This window comes from Tuber melanosporum (assembly GCF_000151645.1).
Source record: "Tuber melanosporum whole genome shotgun sequence assembly, scaffold_67, strain Mel28".
NCBI lineage: Eukaryota > Fungi > Ascomycota > Pezizomycetes > Pezizales > Tuberaceae > Tuber > Tuber melanosporum.
In genome coordinates, this window is record NW_003299114.1 from 419,002 (window position 1) to 434,864 (window position 15,863).

Sequence of the window (15,863 nt, forward strand, 5' to 3'; positions counted from 1 at the left end):
GCCCTTGCCAACGGGTCTTCCCATCCCCCACCACCCCTTTCGACCTTCGGGAACCATCGCAACAGGTAATCAGACACACATTTTGATAACTGGGTACTTCGTACCGGTACGAGCACTTTACTCGAGTAGACAAAGTACCAGACAGTGGCAGACACTACCGGTATCCCTCGTATCGACCATCCTTATCTGTAAATTTCCACACTCGGCCGACGACATCCGCTATCTAATCGGAAACCCAGCCGCACTTCACTTCACTTCACTTTTTACCTGACCTTACCTGACTTTATCCTAGCCATCACACTACCGGTACTAGTACGCCTGTATCGCGTCTGCCGCAGAGCCCATCCGACACCGCGAGAGAGGAATAAAAAAGGATCATCCCCAATAAGATATATTGCGGACAGACCGACAGGCCGAGAGCAGGAACAGTAGCAGGAGCAGGAGCAGGAGGAATAATTTACGGGCAGGTCCGCCGGTCCCTCTGTCCCCACCAGCCACACGTGCACATGCGCAAAAAATGAAAAATGAAATATCCATACTCGTACGTGCTGTAGGGTACACCACCCCCACGAAGGAAGAAGAAACGGAGAAGAATGAGAGAAAAGGAAAGGACACATCGTATCCATCATACCTGAAAAACCGCACCGAACCGGTACGCTGCAGGAAACGGCCACAATACTGCAGCACAGTACGAGTCCCGAATACCGTACCGTCGATTATGGCTTTGTGTGGTTGTGCAAAAGAGAAAGAAGAAAAAAGAAAAAAGAAAAAGAAACATCCATACCCTTTTACCGAGCTAGCGATCCAACTGCGCGATACGGAAGTCATCCATCCCTGGGCCAATCCTGTGCTGTGCCATGCCGAACAAAGCTCCCCCCCCCGACTTAAACCTTGGTACTGTATTCAAGTACCACCGGCGACGTTTGTAGCGACAAGTTCAAAGAATCAAAATTTAACCCAAGTGAAATGAAATACCATACCAGTAATTATGCTCGATAACCCTCCGAGCTCCAGAATGCCCTGCCCCGGGGTATGATATCGCACTCGTATCATATGGGAGGCAAGAAGTACTGGTACCGGTAACCCGAGGACAGTGCGATTCACAAAACCAGTGCGTAATTGAGTGCCCATATCATACAAATTCATGACCCCTACCTCGGGGCACTTCTTGCCAGCGACCGGTACGAGCACTCCTACTCGAGTACTAGTACAGTACCGCACATGCACGACACAGCACTAACCAAGCCCTGTACTTGTACCACCAATTTCAGCCGGTCGGTTGGTCGGTCTGTCGGTCGAAATAGTGGCTGGCTTCGCTGTTCTGTCGTTTTTTTTTCTTTCTTTTTTTCTTTTTTTTTTTCTGCTTTCTCTCTTACCTGTGGTACTCGAGTACGGTACTCTACTGGTACGGGGGTGGATGGATGGAGACATACCGGTAGGGGGAAACAGAGGTAGGGGAAGAAGGAGAGGGAGAAGTCATGTGCCCCTTTGATATACAGGTAGCAGGCATGCCACGCCATGCCATGGGAAAAAGCGTAATTGGCATCTCGCTACGGTAAGCAGGTTGGAATCACATTCCGCCCTCCCGGACTATGATACCAAAAAGAATCTGACCTGGGCACCAGATCAGGCTTTGACCTCGAGAAATTTGGGGTTCACAGAGGCTTAGATGGGATAGCGAAGTACCGGTATCCGGATTATCGAGATCCGGGGTAGCGGGGTGTGTGACTATATGATGATGGAGTAGATGGAGGAATGGGGAGAGAGAGAGATGGATGGATCGATCAACGGATCAATCAATCCATTAATTGGGAAAAGGACGAACGGATGCTTAAGCCTAAGGTTGAACCACGGTGTGCTTGGGTTTTACAGTGTTTTGTCCACTTTTATTTTCGGGGGGGGGGGAAAGCGGGCGGTAGGGTCGGTCATCGTCCACCATACCTACAAGTACAGTACCAGTACCGTACTCGAGTACCTATTATACGGTACGGACGGTGCTATATATGTGATTGAATTGTGCGATTGTGCGACGTTAGAGAGGCTAGACTGCGGCGCTGTATCATATCATAGACCAACTAGCAGGTCGGGGGGAAGGAGTTTATCCTGATGCGAGCAGCTGGAAGGGGGTGGGCTCGCTGGCTGGCAAAAGTTGATTTGAACTTTCATCCGCGGACAAGCTCGGTCTTGGAGATCGCTGAGGTCTTTCTTTACTCGAGTACTGTACTGTACTCGTACCCTATCGGTACTCGAGTACGAGTAGTCTACGGGTACCGTACTCTCCACTCCCCTTGACATAGGAGAGAGGGTGAGAAGCCGCACCACAACCACATAAACGTACCGGAAGGATACCCTCTCCCTCCCCCCTTCCTTTTGTTTCACTCATTCACCCACCTCTTCCCCGAAAATAAGAAAAAAAAGTCGACAGGTCGCTCGCTCCGCAAAAAATGGCCACCACCCAGACAGTGGAAATACCAAGTTACTCGAGCACCGTACTCGAGTACGAGTACTCGTACAGCTGTTGCAGTGGACCGCCACCACCACCACAAAGTGGACCATCACGGTGCGGGACACAACGTGAGTGTGTGAATTGTAGAACACTTTCTGTGCTTCCCAAATTTTTCTTTTTTTTCCTCCTGCGACCGAAGCGAAGCCCAAAGCACTACCTACAAGTACCAGACGGCCACAGTCGTTTCGGGCACGTGGCGTGCTGACGCACTTTCGATCTTTCGGTCCAATTAGCTTTAGTCCGGTAGGGAACTCGTTTGAGATGGATTCGAGAGAAAATCTGGGGTCATGCGGGCAATCGAAGGGTGGTGGTGGGGGAGCTCTTTCTCCACCCTTGTTACTATGGTTTTTGATCTTTTTTTGCTTCCTTCCTTCCTCCTCTCTCCTCAGGCTCCTGCGAGATGCTTGCTTGCCTTTGTCTGCCTGCCAGTTAATCGAAACGAGAGATGCGACGAGCAGTATATTTTCGCGGGTTAACTTGGAAGAATTGGAGGGTGGCGTTTGTCTGGGTCGATACCGGCAGTTGCTTTAGTTTGGTAGGAGCTAATGTCTGGTGATGCCAGATGGGAGGATAGGTAAGTCTCGGGGGAGAGTTCACCTGCGGAATTGGAATTGATGAGATGAACTCTTTCCTTTTTTTCCATGTCTTAGTTTGGTAGACATCATTGGTAAGATGATTGGGATTATCTGCTCGAGTGCCATACCGGTACTGGTACTTGTGTGATGGCCTGCCGGCACACCCCATGCCGACGCTACCGCTGCTGCCTAACTGCGCTCTCGACCTCTCATCAGAGACGAAAGATAGATTGAAGGTTGAATAGCGCTCGTATGGGGTTGAGGAATTGGATAGATGAGCTTCACCACACAATACTCTATTTGCAATCGCAAACGAACGGGCCCAGTGTTAATAGGGCGGATAAAAAGTGACTGCCATGCTCGGTTGACACGTACAGTACTGTACTGTACCGTAAAATACCGGTATCACACATCACAGATTCATAGAAAGATATATCGGGAGGCCGAACAGTAGCAAATTTCAATGCCTGGCGTTGGGTAAAAATAAAATGAAAAGCGAGCTCCACCGTACTGGCATGCGCTGCGCTCTTACGGTAAGGTAAAGGCGATCAGGATCCAGGATTGAGGAGGCGGAGTTGAATTCTTTTATGCAGGAAAGCTCGGACGAATGAACCAACTGCAGCTTCAATGAGCGAGAAGAGCTCTCCACACGCGATATTTCAGCTACTTCCAGTGTTCTCCAGGGAGGGATGTGGGGCATGCTAGGTTCATATTTACCTGCTGATAAAGCGGAGAGGATTATCGCTCGGGCTGGAAATCTTCTTTCCTCTCTTCTGGGCGCTATTTCACACTATTCTTGCTTACTAAGACATTAAAGAACCACCGGACCAGAATTTTCAGAGTCCGATTCAGTCACCCCTTCTAACCTCCCGGGCTCGATCACCGAAGGCCTTCTTTACAACATTGTTTCTGTTCCCTTTTTTTTTTTTTTGTTTTCCCCCTCCTTCCCCAATTTCCATTCTTGCTGGAGGAAGCTTGATTTTCAAGAAGGCTGAGACAAAAGGGCTGGGCAACCTAGGCTGAGCGCGATGCAGTTTGGCATAGAAAGGTTTAGTTTACAGTTCTGCAAGGTGGATAAGATGGTACTCGTACTTGTACCGTACATGAGGTGTATGGCGTTGTTTGCACTCGGTAGGATCGAATAGATCAGAAACCTTTCCCTTCATTCGTTGGGGGGGGGGAGAAGGGACAAAAGGTTTATCATATCATAGTACGAGTACCGGCAATCTACTGCGAGACATACGCGCATCAGGTGAAACGGAAAGGCGGCAACATCTGAAGAAGGGGGAAAAAAATGATATATTATCAGACATTGAGACGCGCGCTCTAAAGAGAACGAGGTGGAGAAAATCTTAACAGAGTGGTCAGATACCGTGGACAGGAAGTTGGAGGCAGGTAAGCAAACAAGCAAAGCAAGCTTTCTGTGATAGAGAGGTGGGTCGGGTCGGGGGGGGGAGCAAAGAGACAGAGGAAGAGAGAGAATTCGGAAAAGAAATTATGCTATCCTCAATCACACCATACCAAATCTGTCGGGTTGTGCATTCCGGACGTTCGTGAGTATCCGTATTGCTTGGCAGGATGTCCATAGTCTCAGTCCCAATGAGCAGGCGCTGACATCGCTTGCACATTACCCTTGCGGTTTGGGTGGGAGCCTTTCTGTGCATGCCTTGCTTGTGGCTAGCCTCGATTAGTGGGTGAAAAGGAAGAGCCTTGGATGTACTCTACTTCTCTCTCTACATATGTATCGTGGTGGAAGAATATGCCACAGGAGGTAGTACTGTACTGTGCTGGTAGCGCTTCTTCGAATCCCTCCTCCGCTGCGTCTATCTCTCTATCCGTCCTCATGCTTCCCACATCCCTCTGTCACCCTCACTCTCATTTTCAACCTCGATGCAAAGTCAATATGCCTCCATATTTATTGGATCGTTGGATCCTACTCTATCTTGAGACGGTTATCTCACGGATAATACTGCTGTTCTGGCCATCGATTAGTCGCTGTGCAATATCATACAATCACCCGTAGGATATGTATGTACGATACGGTTCGGTACGGTACGATATGTATGTGTGTGCGTAGGAATGAACGAAATACAACTTGCGTGCGTAGATACCCTTTTCTTCTTCTTCTTCTTCATCTTCTTTCTAATTTTGGGCTGAGGGGACCAGTCCGAGTGAGGTGAGGTTGATGGTAAATTTAGTGATGATGTTGCTGGATGACTATCTTTCACAACCCCCACCATGTATGTACCTCACTCCTTACCTCGAGAGCTTTCCGACTGCCCCCCTACAAGTACAATGCACCACCGGTGATTCGTATCTGTAGGCGAACCAACCCGCGACGATGAACTCTGCGACCGGAGCCAGGGTTGCGATGCGATTACTGGTGCAAGTGCTGTATGTACTCTACGGGTGCACAGGCATCAGCATAGGCACAATTCACGGGTGAGCGAGTGAGTAAGAGTGCGAGAAAGCCCAAAGGGTGCAATGCCGCGGATAGAGCCTCTGCTCGCACATCAGCTACCTTATCCATCCATTCAGCAATTGAAAGTATATCGTACCAGAATCATCGAGCTTTATGTACCAGCCTTTCCTAGCGTCTTCCCACAACTAGCGTCTTGTACACACTTCCGTTCCTGAGCATATCATACATCACACCCACAGATACGGCGTCTGGTACCATACCGGTACATCCAGCCTCGGCCAATGCGATTGCTGAATATCAGACCTGCCCCGTCCTGTCACATATCTCCGCTCCGGATCCCTGCCCATTTTAGACAGATGGAAATTGAAAAGGGAATTGAAAGGGAAATATATAATAAAAATGGGATAAAATGATTCTTTCCCCAGCCCTTTTGCTTTTCCCTCTCATCCCTCTCATTTTTTTTTTTTTTTTTTTTTTTCTTTCTCCTCAGACACCCTGACTGAATTTGACCATCGAAGAGCGACAGACCGCGACCGCGAGTCTGCGACCCACAGTTGCTGCATGCAAGCCAATTGAGCGTTGACGAACCACGGGGCGTGTACTGCCCTGGGCTGTGGACAGCCGCGACATAGGCCGAGAGCACAGAGTACGATACCAGTACTGTACCCTGCTCGTTGTCGCCGAGAGAAAGGGCGAGACGAGGCCACCGACATTTAAGACAAGGTGCAAGAAATACTTTTATCAGAGGGGGCGGCTGTTTCCTTCGGCTTGAAATTACTATTCCGACGTAGCAATTTAGCTCCGGTCGAGGAAGGGTGGCGTTTTTTTTTTTTTGTGCCCGAGTGCGGTCCTCGAGTACTCGTACTTGTACCGGTATTGCCCTTTTGCCCATCCAGCATTTCTTTTTCTCATATTGCACCACCTTAAAACTGTTCCTCTTCCTATTATGGCTCTGTTTTTTCTTTCTTTCTTTTCTTTTCTATTTTCTCACTCGCGCCCTCCTACTGATTGGTCCGGGCGTTAATCATGGGTCAAAAAGTTAAAAATAATAACGTGTGAAAATAACAACCCGGAAATACAAAAATTAATGGGAAAAAAAAAAAAAGTTCATGCATCGTATCACGGCCCTGCGAGTTGGATTAACCAGTCGTCAGTCGGGCATGTTCAAAAACCAAAACCAGACTGACTAACTGAGTTGACTGAAAGCTACTGGGCAGGGCCAGCCAGCCAGCCAGCCATCCGGAAAACCTATCATACATTCAGGACAGCCCATGGCTGTCCAAGGCGACGACTGTCTAGGTGTGGGACGGGTGAGAAGGGAGAAATGGGTAATATTGTAACGAAACGAAAAAGCTAGGTAACTACGGAAAAAATAATAATAATGGAGAAATGCAGCTTGCAAATCAATCCTACAAAACTAGAAGGAGCGTTTGAGAAGAGAGGGAGAAGGCTCCTTCCTCTGAACGAAGGCTTGGTGTTTTAACTGCATAATTGATGCACTCGGAAGTCGGGGGAGCACGGGGGGGGGGGGTTGTTTGAAGAGGCGGTATCGTACTGTACCATAGAGCGTGATGGGTTTACCAATTAGTAGAGAGAATGACCAGACAAGAAAGTGCGAGGGAAAAAAAAACTCTTCGGCGATTGCCTGTGGCATTATTAGACTTAGACTGCAAGTACTCGAGTACAGTACTTGTACCGTGCCCGGAGATGTCCTCGTATAAGAGTGGGATTATTAACCTGATTTAACAGTTTACTAGCTTTCTTATGGGCATGATACTTGTGGATTTGTAGGAAATAGAAGGAGTAACGAATTAATTTTGGTAATTAATTTCTTCTCCGTGTGTCCTAGAAATCTTGCTTTCAAATCGCTTGTTACGCCTGGCTAGCCAGCCTATGATACCAGCTCTAACGCACTCGCTCACTCACACACATAAACTGGCTTCACAACCTAGCTCTCTCTCTCTCTACTTGCGGTCTCCGGGTTGAAGTGTCTGCTCGTCCGTCTGTCCGTCTATCTCTTTGGTCATTTCCGGCCCCCAAACCTCAAACCTGTCGCCTCCCCTCTCCACCTTTTCGTCTTATCCCCCCTTCTCTCCTAAGGTACTATTTCTAGAGGAACACTTCAGGTTGGCCTACAATTGAAGTCAACCAGCTCAGTCCCTTCTTGTGTTTGCTTGTCAAGTCACACACTCACACTCGGACCAAAACTGTCAGTTGTCGAGTCACCCACGCATCTACCAAACCCCGTCCAACAACGCAACGCACCACCAGCCCACCCTTCCACCACACATCCACCACTGTCACCCCCCCCCCCCCTTCCTTCAATTCCCTCGACCCTCAATTACCTTTTCTTTTTCTGCTCTTGACCCGTCCCGGACCAAGCGCTCCAGAAAGCAATAAACATCGGGGCCTCGCCTTCACCTGTTCAACCGTTCAAAGTCTTCTTTTCAGGCGAGTGTTGTCGTCTCAATTCGTCGCCTCATCGGTTTCTGTTCTGCCCTTTCGGACTCGGCGGGACAACTGGGTAAAGAGCAGACAGGAAAACTTTCGGGGAACCAGATTGACAAACTCCGGTGACGCAAACTCGTTGGCCACTTCTGGCTGTGCTCCCTGTTCATTCATCGGACTCGAAAGAGGGAAAGAAAAGGAGTTTTCCCCTTCTGTGTTCATCTCTGGTTATACCTCTCCCCCATCGGCGTGGTATTCAGTGGATTAGCTTCGTCTTTATTTTTCTTGCGGTGAATCACTAGCCCATCTACTGTTCACTGCTGCCTTGGCTTGTGGGTACCTCCTTCTAATCCCTTAGCCTTGCTTGCTCTGGAGGAAAAAAGAAAACACAAGCTTTCTTCCTTTCTTTACTATAATTGTTTTGGAGGGGGAAAGAAAATCACTTCCTATTAACGATTGTGAGTTATAGTTTGTACTTTGCGGGTTCTCTTCAACATTTACGTCTGGAAACACGGTGTGAAATTTTTTCTTCCCTCCCCCTTCCCCTCACTCTGAGCTTATGACTTGGTGAACTTCTAACAACCGAGCAACAATGCTAACATGTAGAACAGGCGCCCACTGATAGCCTTGGTGTTGATGAGAGCACCGTGCTTCGTATCGACGACTTGAGACCGACCCAAATCCAGTTTCGATCCATCCCAATTTTTCCAGAATTCCTTCGACCTGGCCGCGCTTTCTCGAGAGAGCTCCTGCTTCTTAGTGAGTTCAGGCTTCTGCCGGCGATCAGGAAACGGGATATTGTTTTACTTACAGCTGGAGTCTCATTCTACCCATCTGCCAATCAGCCTTGAGAGTTTCTGAAGGAAACAAATCCCCCTCATTTCAAATATACCTCTCCAATATCTGGGCTCGAGTTCCGGGAGGCTTACTAGGTCGTTAAATTGCGTTTCTCTGTGGATCGGGTCGCTTTCCGTCTACTATCCTAGATTCCCCAGCGTCTCGTCAATCTGACCACATTCTTTCTCGCAAGCCTGGTCTGATTTATCAGCCTCGCTTGGACTTTTATCGGAGCCCTTTTCTTGAGCATGGCAGCGGATAACACCGTGCTTCAATCGACAACCAGCCCGAACTCTCCTCCGATGTCGTCCTCTTATGCTGGAGTGAATAGTGGTATGGCTTCGCCTGTCTACATCTGTGCCATATGATTCCTTATCATTCATTGGATGTGCACTGTGCCGTCTTTGCTGACCACTTTGCTTTTATCCTTTTTTATTAGGGAACAAAACTCAGCCGCCCCCACCACCCCCACCGAAGACGGACAAACCCAGACCTCATGTCTGTGCAACTTGTTCACGTTCATTCGCACGTCTGGAACACCTCAAGCGCCATGAGCGCTCCCACACGAAGGAAAAGCCATTTGAGTGCCCAGAATGCACGCGCTGTTTTGCCCGCAGGGACTTACTTCTCAGACACCAGCAGAAATTGCATATGACGACCACTCCCAGCAGTCGTCCAAGAGCCAGCGGTCGGAGAGAAAGCACGAGCTCCGTAACATCCACTAATCCTGGGAGGGTCCGGAAGAACTCAGTTTCTACTACTGCCACTGGCCCAGTCAGTCACGGTGATGGTGGGGCTTCCGCCATGAGGGCTAGGCCTAGGGCGAATACCATTGCCCACGTAGACGCCTCAACTCTTGGGATGCTTGCAGCTGCCAATGCGAATGTGAGCCGTGGAAGAAGTAGTGGCAGTGCTCAAGGTAATATGGGCGGCACCGGCGTAGGTTCTTTGAATCATGAAGAAACCAGGTATGTCTTTCCGAAGAATACCCGACCGTGGGGTGCCTGGGCTCATGAGGAACCTAGGCACGCGGTGCCCAAAATTGATACATCGCTGTCATCTTTGGATCTGGGTGGGATGATGCCTCGTTCTGCCTCCATGCTTCCTTCCGAATATGAGCTTGATGGTTTGTTGTTTGGAGGAACTGTCAATCCGGCGGCGTTGCACTTCAATATGTCACCCCTTCAGCAACCGATTGGGACGCCAACTTCACCGTTCGGGCCCCCATTCCCTGGCCTTGATTCTTCGTACTATATCGAAGATGAAGATGATTACGAATGGATGAATCCACTTGGTGGTGGAAGTCTTATGGATCCTGTTGACCAGTCATCACCCAGTGCTTTCAGCACTACATCGGCCAGTGGAATCAGTGAGGTTATTCTGAATGAGAATCAAGGATGGGGCAGTCAGATGGGTATGGGTACGGGTTCCGGAAATGCCATCAATTTTAATTCTCCAAATGATTTCTCGGGATCGAATTTTCATCATGAAACGCCACCGCCACCGGGAACCATCTCCCCCAAAACTCTTTTGGCTCAGCAATCGTCCCATGAGAATTACTACTCCGGTCCACCGCTCTCGATCTCACCCTCCACCATGAGCCACCACTTCCCACCATTCAACAACAATCACCAGTATAACGCTGACAATCGTACATCTTCGGCCACTTCCTTGCATAGCAACGGTGGGTCATCCATGACCTCACTCTCTGCGGAATCCGTGACGGATGCTACTCGAGCAGCATTGCTGGCAACGCTCGCGCAGGCACCTAGTATTCTCAACGGCCAGGGCACTCAGACTTATCAGCCTCCCCGTGCTCATCAACGACGGTATTCAACATCTACACAGCCAGCACCAGGAACTACCAGTTTTCCCCCATTTGTCGGGAAGGCTACCGGCCTGCCCGGCACTGCTGATCTCCAGCGATACGTCGGGGCCTACATCAAATATTTCCATCCACATCTTCCGTTCCTCCATATCCCGACCCTCAATTTCAACTCCCCGGCATTCACGAATAGTGTCAAGGGCGGTCAGCGTAGCAACGGGGTTATCGGGGGTGGTGGATGCCTCGTTTTATCCATTGCTGCAATCGGCGCCCTCTACGAATTCGAGCAAAACATCGCCCGAGATATCTTCGAGTTATCCAAGAAGACAATTCAAATTTTCCTTGAAGATCGTAGAAAGGCTGATGTCACTGCTGCTCTTAGCGGTCTCAATACTAATAGTGGAGGCGGCGGTGATAGTGGGACCAATACTCCCGTTTGGCTTGTACAGGCTATGCTCTTGAACGTCATTTACGGATTGCAGTGTGGAGAGAAGAGTGCTTGTGAAACCGCTGTCACTCACTGTGCAGCATTGGTTAGTTTGGCCAGGACTGCTGGGTTGACTAGACAGCCTCATGTATCCACTACACAAACTTTCAAGCAAGAGGACGGAGACATTCATATGGGTGACTTAGAATCCTATGGTGGCAGTGTGGGCAGCGATGGTTGGGGCGGAATTAACATCAAGATGGAGCCTGATGAGAACGTAGAGTGGACGAGCTGGGTCATTGCTGAGGAGCGGAAACGGACTTTATACGCCGTTCACTTTTTGTCAAGCTTGCTTGTTGCGGCACACAACTTGTCTCCTGCCCTCATGAATAACGAGATCCGCTGCGACTTGCCGTGCGACGAGGAGCTTTGGTCGGCTGGGACCGCTGCGGTATGGAAATCCCGTGGTGGTCTAGCCTTGGCATCACAAAACTCGGTCAATTTCACAAGCGCTCTTACCGGGCTCTTATCTGCCGGTCAGCAGACATATGGTTCCCCAGGCCAATTCCAAAATTTTACCAATGGTCAGCAGGGCGGTGTTCCCCCGTATCCACCCTCCGGGATTATTCCAAGCACGTTTGGATGCCTCGTCTTGATTTGCGCACTCCATGTCTATATTTGGGAAACGAGACAAAGACACAACTCTCGCCATTGGACGTCATCTGAGGCTGAGACAATGCACGCTCACATCGAGCCTGCTCTCAAGGCATGGCAAGCCGCCTGGTATAGCAGCCCCCATCATAGCATTGAGAGACCCAATCCGTACGCGATGGGCCCCCTGTCAGCGGATTGTATTCCTCTGCTTGACCTCGCTTACATCCGTTTGTTTGTTGATCTTGGCAGAGCCAAAGAATTCTTTTGGGCTAGGGACTACGAAGCTATGGCCGAAGAGATTGCAAGAGGATGGGAGAATGCTCAGAACAACTCTCCATCGAGCGCTTCTTCTATCTCGGCGCATTCCGATTCGTCCTTCTCTGGTGCAATTTCGCCCGCGTCATCTCCTGCTTCCCAGTCCCCATCACCCAGCCTACGGCCGATTAAGATCGAACCTGGAGTTGCCCCTCGATACTCCACAAGCAGCAGTGGCATGAACATTGACTCTTCAAGTGCCTCTGCCAAGAGGGAAAGACATCTTCGCAAAGCTGCCTTTTACGCTGCCGATTCTCTTGCTATGTCTGATACCCTCGGCGCTTCGTCCTCCTTGACTACCGCTTGCCGAGAGCTTCCCATCCAATCAGCGCTGTGCACATTTGACTGTGCCCAGGTACTTGCCGAGTGGATTGCTACTGTGCAGGAACGTGTTAACCCTTATATGGGTGTTCTTGGGAGTGACGAGTGCAACATGGCAAGCCTTGAGGGATTGGTGATGCTTGAACATGAGGACCGAAAGTTACTTGCCAAGGTTATGGAGATGTTGAGAAACGCTGAGATGAAAATGTCTATGGATTGGAATAACAATCCGAATAGTCAAGGGAATAATATCCTAAGAGCCGACTCTGGTCTGGGATCCAAGGTACTCAATGTGAGCGCGTACTTGCTTGACAAGGTTGTCATCTGGCCTGGTATGTTTTCCCCTCTGCTTATGGTTGCCAAATAGATAATCTAACCTTTTTCCAGCCACGCGCCTTATGGCCCAAGCTCTTCGCGCACAATCCGAGCACATGGAAGCACGCGTCAAGAATGGCGGCCTCACCCACTAGATCCTCCTTGTTTGCCATGCCCGTCTGTGATGGTGTAAGATGAAACGAAGTTCAGCACGTCAGACTACCACCTTTTCGCCCTCGAGTCATCTAGAAAAGTTTTGTTTGTTCGCTCACATAAATGGCACGGAGCAAGCGGTTTAAAGGTTCAGGGGGTTACACATATTTCCTTACAAGTCTTCATTTCCCTGTTTCTCACGTATATAACGAGTGTCGATGTCGAGCATTCCTTAACCTTCCTTGTACTTGGGTTTGGATTTTTCATATCATGTATTCGGTCTGGGGCATAGGTATTTCGTCTTCATCCTGAGATTTTTAGTTTCCTTTCCCCCTCGTTTTTGATTTTCTTTCTCCGGGGCACGGTGTTTTTGATTACCTTCTGGGTTCCATTTTTTCTTGCTTATTTGTGATTTTAACCCATCTTATGGCATTGTACGTTTTCGAATGTTTCTCTGTAAGGACAATAGGAATTTCCTTTGTTTCATGTATCGGGTGAATAGGATTTTGTAGTTGAATGAGCGTTTATTCTGTATTGATTTGATATTCCTGTCCATATTATGTTTTATCTTTTATATATTTTCCTTGCAGCTTTTTTTCTTCTCACCTTCAATTCTGGGGCTTTTTTTGTTTTTCATCTTCCTTCAATTGTCAGGGGATTTCTTAGCCTTTTGTCGATCGGATCGACCGGAACGACGGCTTCCTCCTCCTCTACCAGAGGGAGACAACGAAGACCAGAGGGATTGGAGAGAGGTTCTTGGAGGCAAGGGTGGGGATGAGGGGTGTTTGGGGGGGGAAGGAAAGAGAAGGAGCAAGAGAGGGATACTTGGGGAGGGCAAGCGCAAGGCGGACATCAAAGGGTCATATCCGGAGGAACAAAAAAAAAAAAAAAAGAGATGGAAATCATACAAAATCAGAAAAAAGGAAAAAAACAGACCTAAAAAAAAACCTCAACGAAAAGTCTGAAAAAAAAGACGGAAAAACAATTATAAAAAAACCTTTGTTAACGACCTGTTTATGCGGGAAGACCCTTTGTTTTTTCATTTCATCGTTGTTCTTGCCCTATCGCCTTTCCCCCTTGCATCTCCCTCCCTGTTCTTGGCTTTTCGCCTTCCTTCCGTCCTGTACTCCTTTCCTTCCCCCTCTTGCCCTTCCCCACGCATAACCTTCCACCCTTTCCCCTCCTACCCGCCCACTTACGCACCCTCTACCCTCTACCCCTTACCTTTCCCATTCCCTGATGCTATACCATACCATATACTATACAATCACACTCGATATTCCGTTCTGTTCTATTATACATATGCCCGGAGACGGAGACGGAGAGGGAGAGAGAGAATGTATGTATGTATCGATGGTGTGATGGGAGGAAAAAAAATATGGGGGTATTTTTTTCTTTCAATATTTGATTTTTATATTTTATATTCGGTTTTTTAGGAATGGCAAATGGAGTTTTAGGGGTTTTTGTTTTGTACTGTTTGCTTTCGGAAGATGAGATGAGATGAAACGATATCCGACTGAATTTATGATTTTGGTGAATTAAATCTTGGCTGTGGGGAGTGATTCTTTGTGATAGTGGAGGCAGTTGTGCCCGGGATTGGAAGTGGGAGAATGATAAACGGTCTTGCCTGCTTGCGCAGAATATGACCGGCTGGATTTGATTCCATGATGGGTGTTATAGTGAACTATCGGAATGGTAGATTTCTCTTGTCTCGCTCTTGGAAAAAACCTGCTCAGTTACCCTCCCCCCCGTCTATCCAGGAAAGAAAATTAAACATTATCCCCCCCCCCCTTCATCATACCCCCACCTCCGCCAACCGCTCATCCATCATCTCCACCCCCCTGAATCTTCGCATGCTTGAAATACTTCATCCCCATCCACGCAACAACAACCCACACCCACGCCATAACGCAAGTAAGTATCACCAGCGCGGGGTAATACCCGGGGATGAGCACCTCCTTATCGTCATCGGATTCGTTCGCGATTTTCAGAAATGGAGACTAGCGCACATAACCGCGTTAGCCCAACAGCCCACCAGACCTTCCTCCCCCGCCCTGCTGCGAAGCGGCGAAACGAATAACATACGTCCGGAACATCCCAAGCCCACTCCCAAATCCCCAACGCACTGCCCATGCCCACGACAAATACAATCCACGTAGCCCCCAGAACAACGAACCCGTAGTAAGCAGTGTCGGCTGCGGATTCGATCTCCTGCTGGCGGGGGAGGAGGATGAAGCTGCTGGTTCGGCTTCGCCTCCCTCCTCCTCCGCTCATTGCTACGTTTCCGCTGCCATCATTGTCGCCACCGTTGTCCCCGTCGTGGGTAGCGCTGGGGGGGATGGTTATCGGGGAGGGGGGTGACGGGATTGGCGAGGTGTGGTGTGGGCGGAGGAGGAGGTTTGTGCGGAGGGAGCGGCCACGGCGGCGGGATTTTGTGGTGGATGAGGAGGAGGAGGAGGAGGAAGAGGAAGCGGTGGGGGTGGTATTGGGTTGAGGGGGGTGAATGGTGCTGGTGTTGGCGAGGCTTGCCGTGTCGGGGGAGGAGAGGGGGCTTGTGGAGGTTGAGGTTGAGGCGGAGGCGGAGGTTGCAGTTGCAGTTGTGTTGAGTGAGGTTGTGTTAGCGGCAGCGGTGCGGGTTTTGCGTCGGGCGTAGAGGGTTTCAGGAGGGGGTTTGTGGGTCATTGGGCATCTTAGTGGTGGATGTAGTGCGGATGAGGTTGGTGTGGTGTGGTTGGGTTGGGTTGGGTTGATGAGGTTCGGTATGATACCGTAGATCTTAACTTACTACAGGTTGAAGCCAAGTTTTTCGCCGGTAAAGTACAGTTTTTGCAGGGATAAGAGTAGTTTGGGTTGGGGAGACATCGCGGCAAATGGACGAGCAACCTAGGCTTTTTTTTTTGAGTGAATACAGTTCATTAGAATACCGGCTACCAGTTTAACGAGCTTGCCCCACTGCCCGCCTGCCCATTCACTAAGAACAAACCAAGGAAGACGATATCTGAGAATTGCTTTCTCTTTATTTTAGTATTAGGGAGTCCCAGGCAAGGTAGTTTGGGCATTTTTAT

At 49.3% G+C, this 15,863-nt stretch overlaps 5 protein-coding genes; 3 read left to right on the forward strand and 2 right to left on the reverse strand.

Moving 5' to 3' along the window:
• The first annotated feature begins 7,589 nt into the window (after window positions 1-7,589).
• Window positions 7,590-11,969, forward strand: GSTUM_00010178001 (uncharacterized protein). XM_002841116.2 has 5 exons: window positions 7,590-8,283; window positions 8,421-8,465; window positions 8,563-9,121; window positions 9,228-11,638; window positions 11,674-11,969. The coding sequence occupies exons 3-5, from the start codon at window positions 9,037-9,039 to the stop codon at window positions 11,764-11,766; spliced, it is 2,589 nt and encodes an 862-aa protein (XP_002841162.1). The 5' UTR covers window positions 7,590-8,283; window positions 8,421-8,465; window positions 8,563-9,036; the 3' UTR covers window positions 11,767-11,969.
• Window positions 11,970-12,015: 46 nt separating this feature from the next.
• GSTUM_00010179001 (uncharacterized protein) lies at window positions 12,016-12,195 on the reverse strand (the record flags this gene model as incomplete). Its single annotated transcript, XM_002841117.1, has 2 exons — window positions 12,016-12,101; window positions 12,123-12,195. 2 exons carry the CDS (start codon window positions 12,193-12,195, stop codon window positions 12,016-12,018), a joined length of 159 nt encoding a protein of 52 aa, XP_002841163.1.
• Window positions 12,196-12,271: 76 nt separating this feature from the next.
• On the forward strand, window positions 12,272-13,327 carry GSTUM_00010180001 (uncharacterized protein; the record flags this gene model as incomplete). XM_002841118.2 has 2 exons in its annotated part: window positions 12,272-12,662; window positions 12,718-13,327. The coding sequence occupies 2 exons, from the start codon at window positions 12,272-12,274 to the stop codon at window positions 12,798-12,800; spliced, it is 474 nt and encodes a 157-aa protein (XP_002841164.1). The 3' UTR covers window positions 12,801-13,327.
• Window positions 13,328-13,357: 30 nt separating this feature from the next.
• Window positions 13,358-14,341, forward strand: GSTUM_00010181001 (uncharacterized protein; the record flags this gene model as incomplete). XM_002841119.2 has 1 exon in its annotated part: window positions 13,358-14,341. One exon carries the CDS (start codon window positions 13,358-13,360, stop codon window positions 13,574-13,576), a length of 219 nt encoding a protein of 72 aa, XP_002841165.1. The 3' UTR covers window positions 13,577-14,341.
• A 157-nt stretch (window positions 14,342-14,498) lies between these two features.
• GSTUM_00010182001 (uncharacterized protein) lies at window positions 14,499-15,527 on the reverse strand. XM_002841120.2 has 2 exons: window positions 14,884-15,527; window positions 14,499-14,798 (listed from the first exon to the last, which is right to left on the reverse strand). The coding sequence occupies exons 1-2, from the start codon at window positions 15,070-15,072 to the stop codon at window positions 14,619-14,621; spliced, it is 369 nt and encodes a 122-aa protein (XP_002841166.1). The 5' UTR covers window positions 15,073-15,527; the 3' UTR covers window positions 14,499-14,618.
• Between the last annotated feature and the right edge of the window lie 336 nt (window positions 15,528-15,863).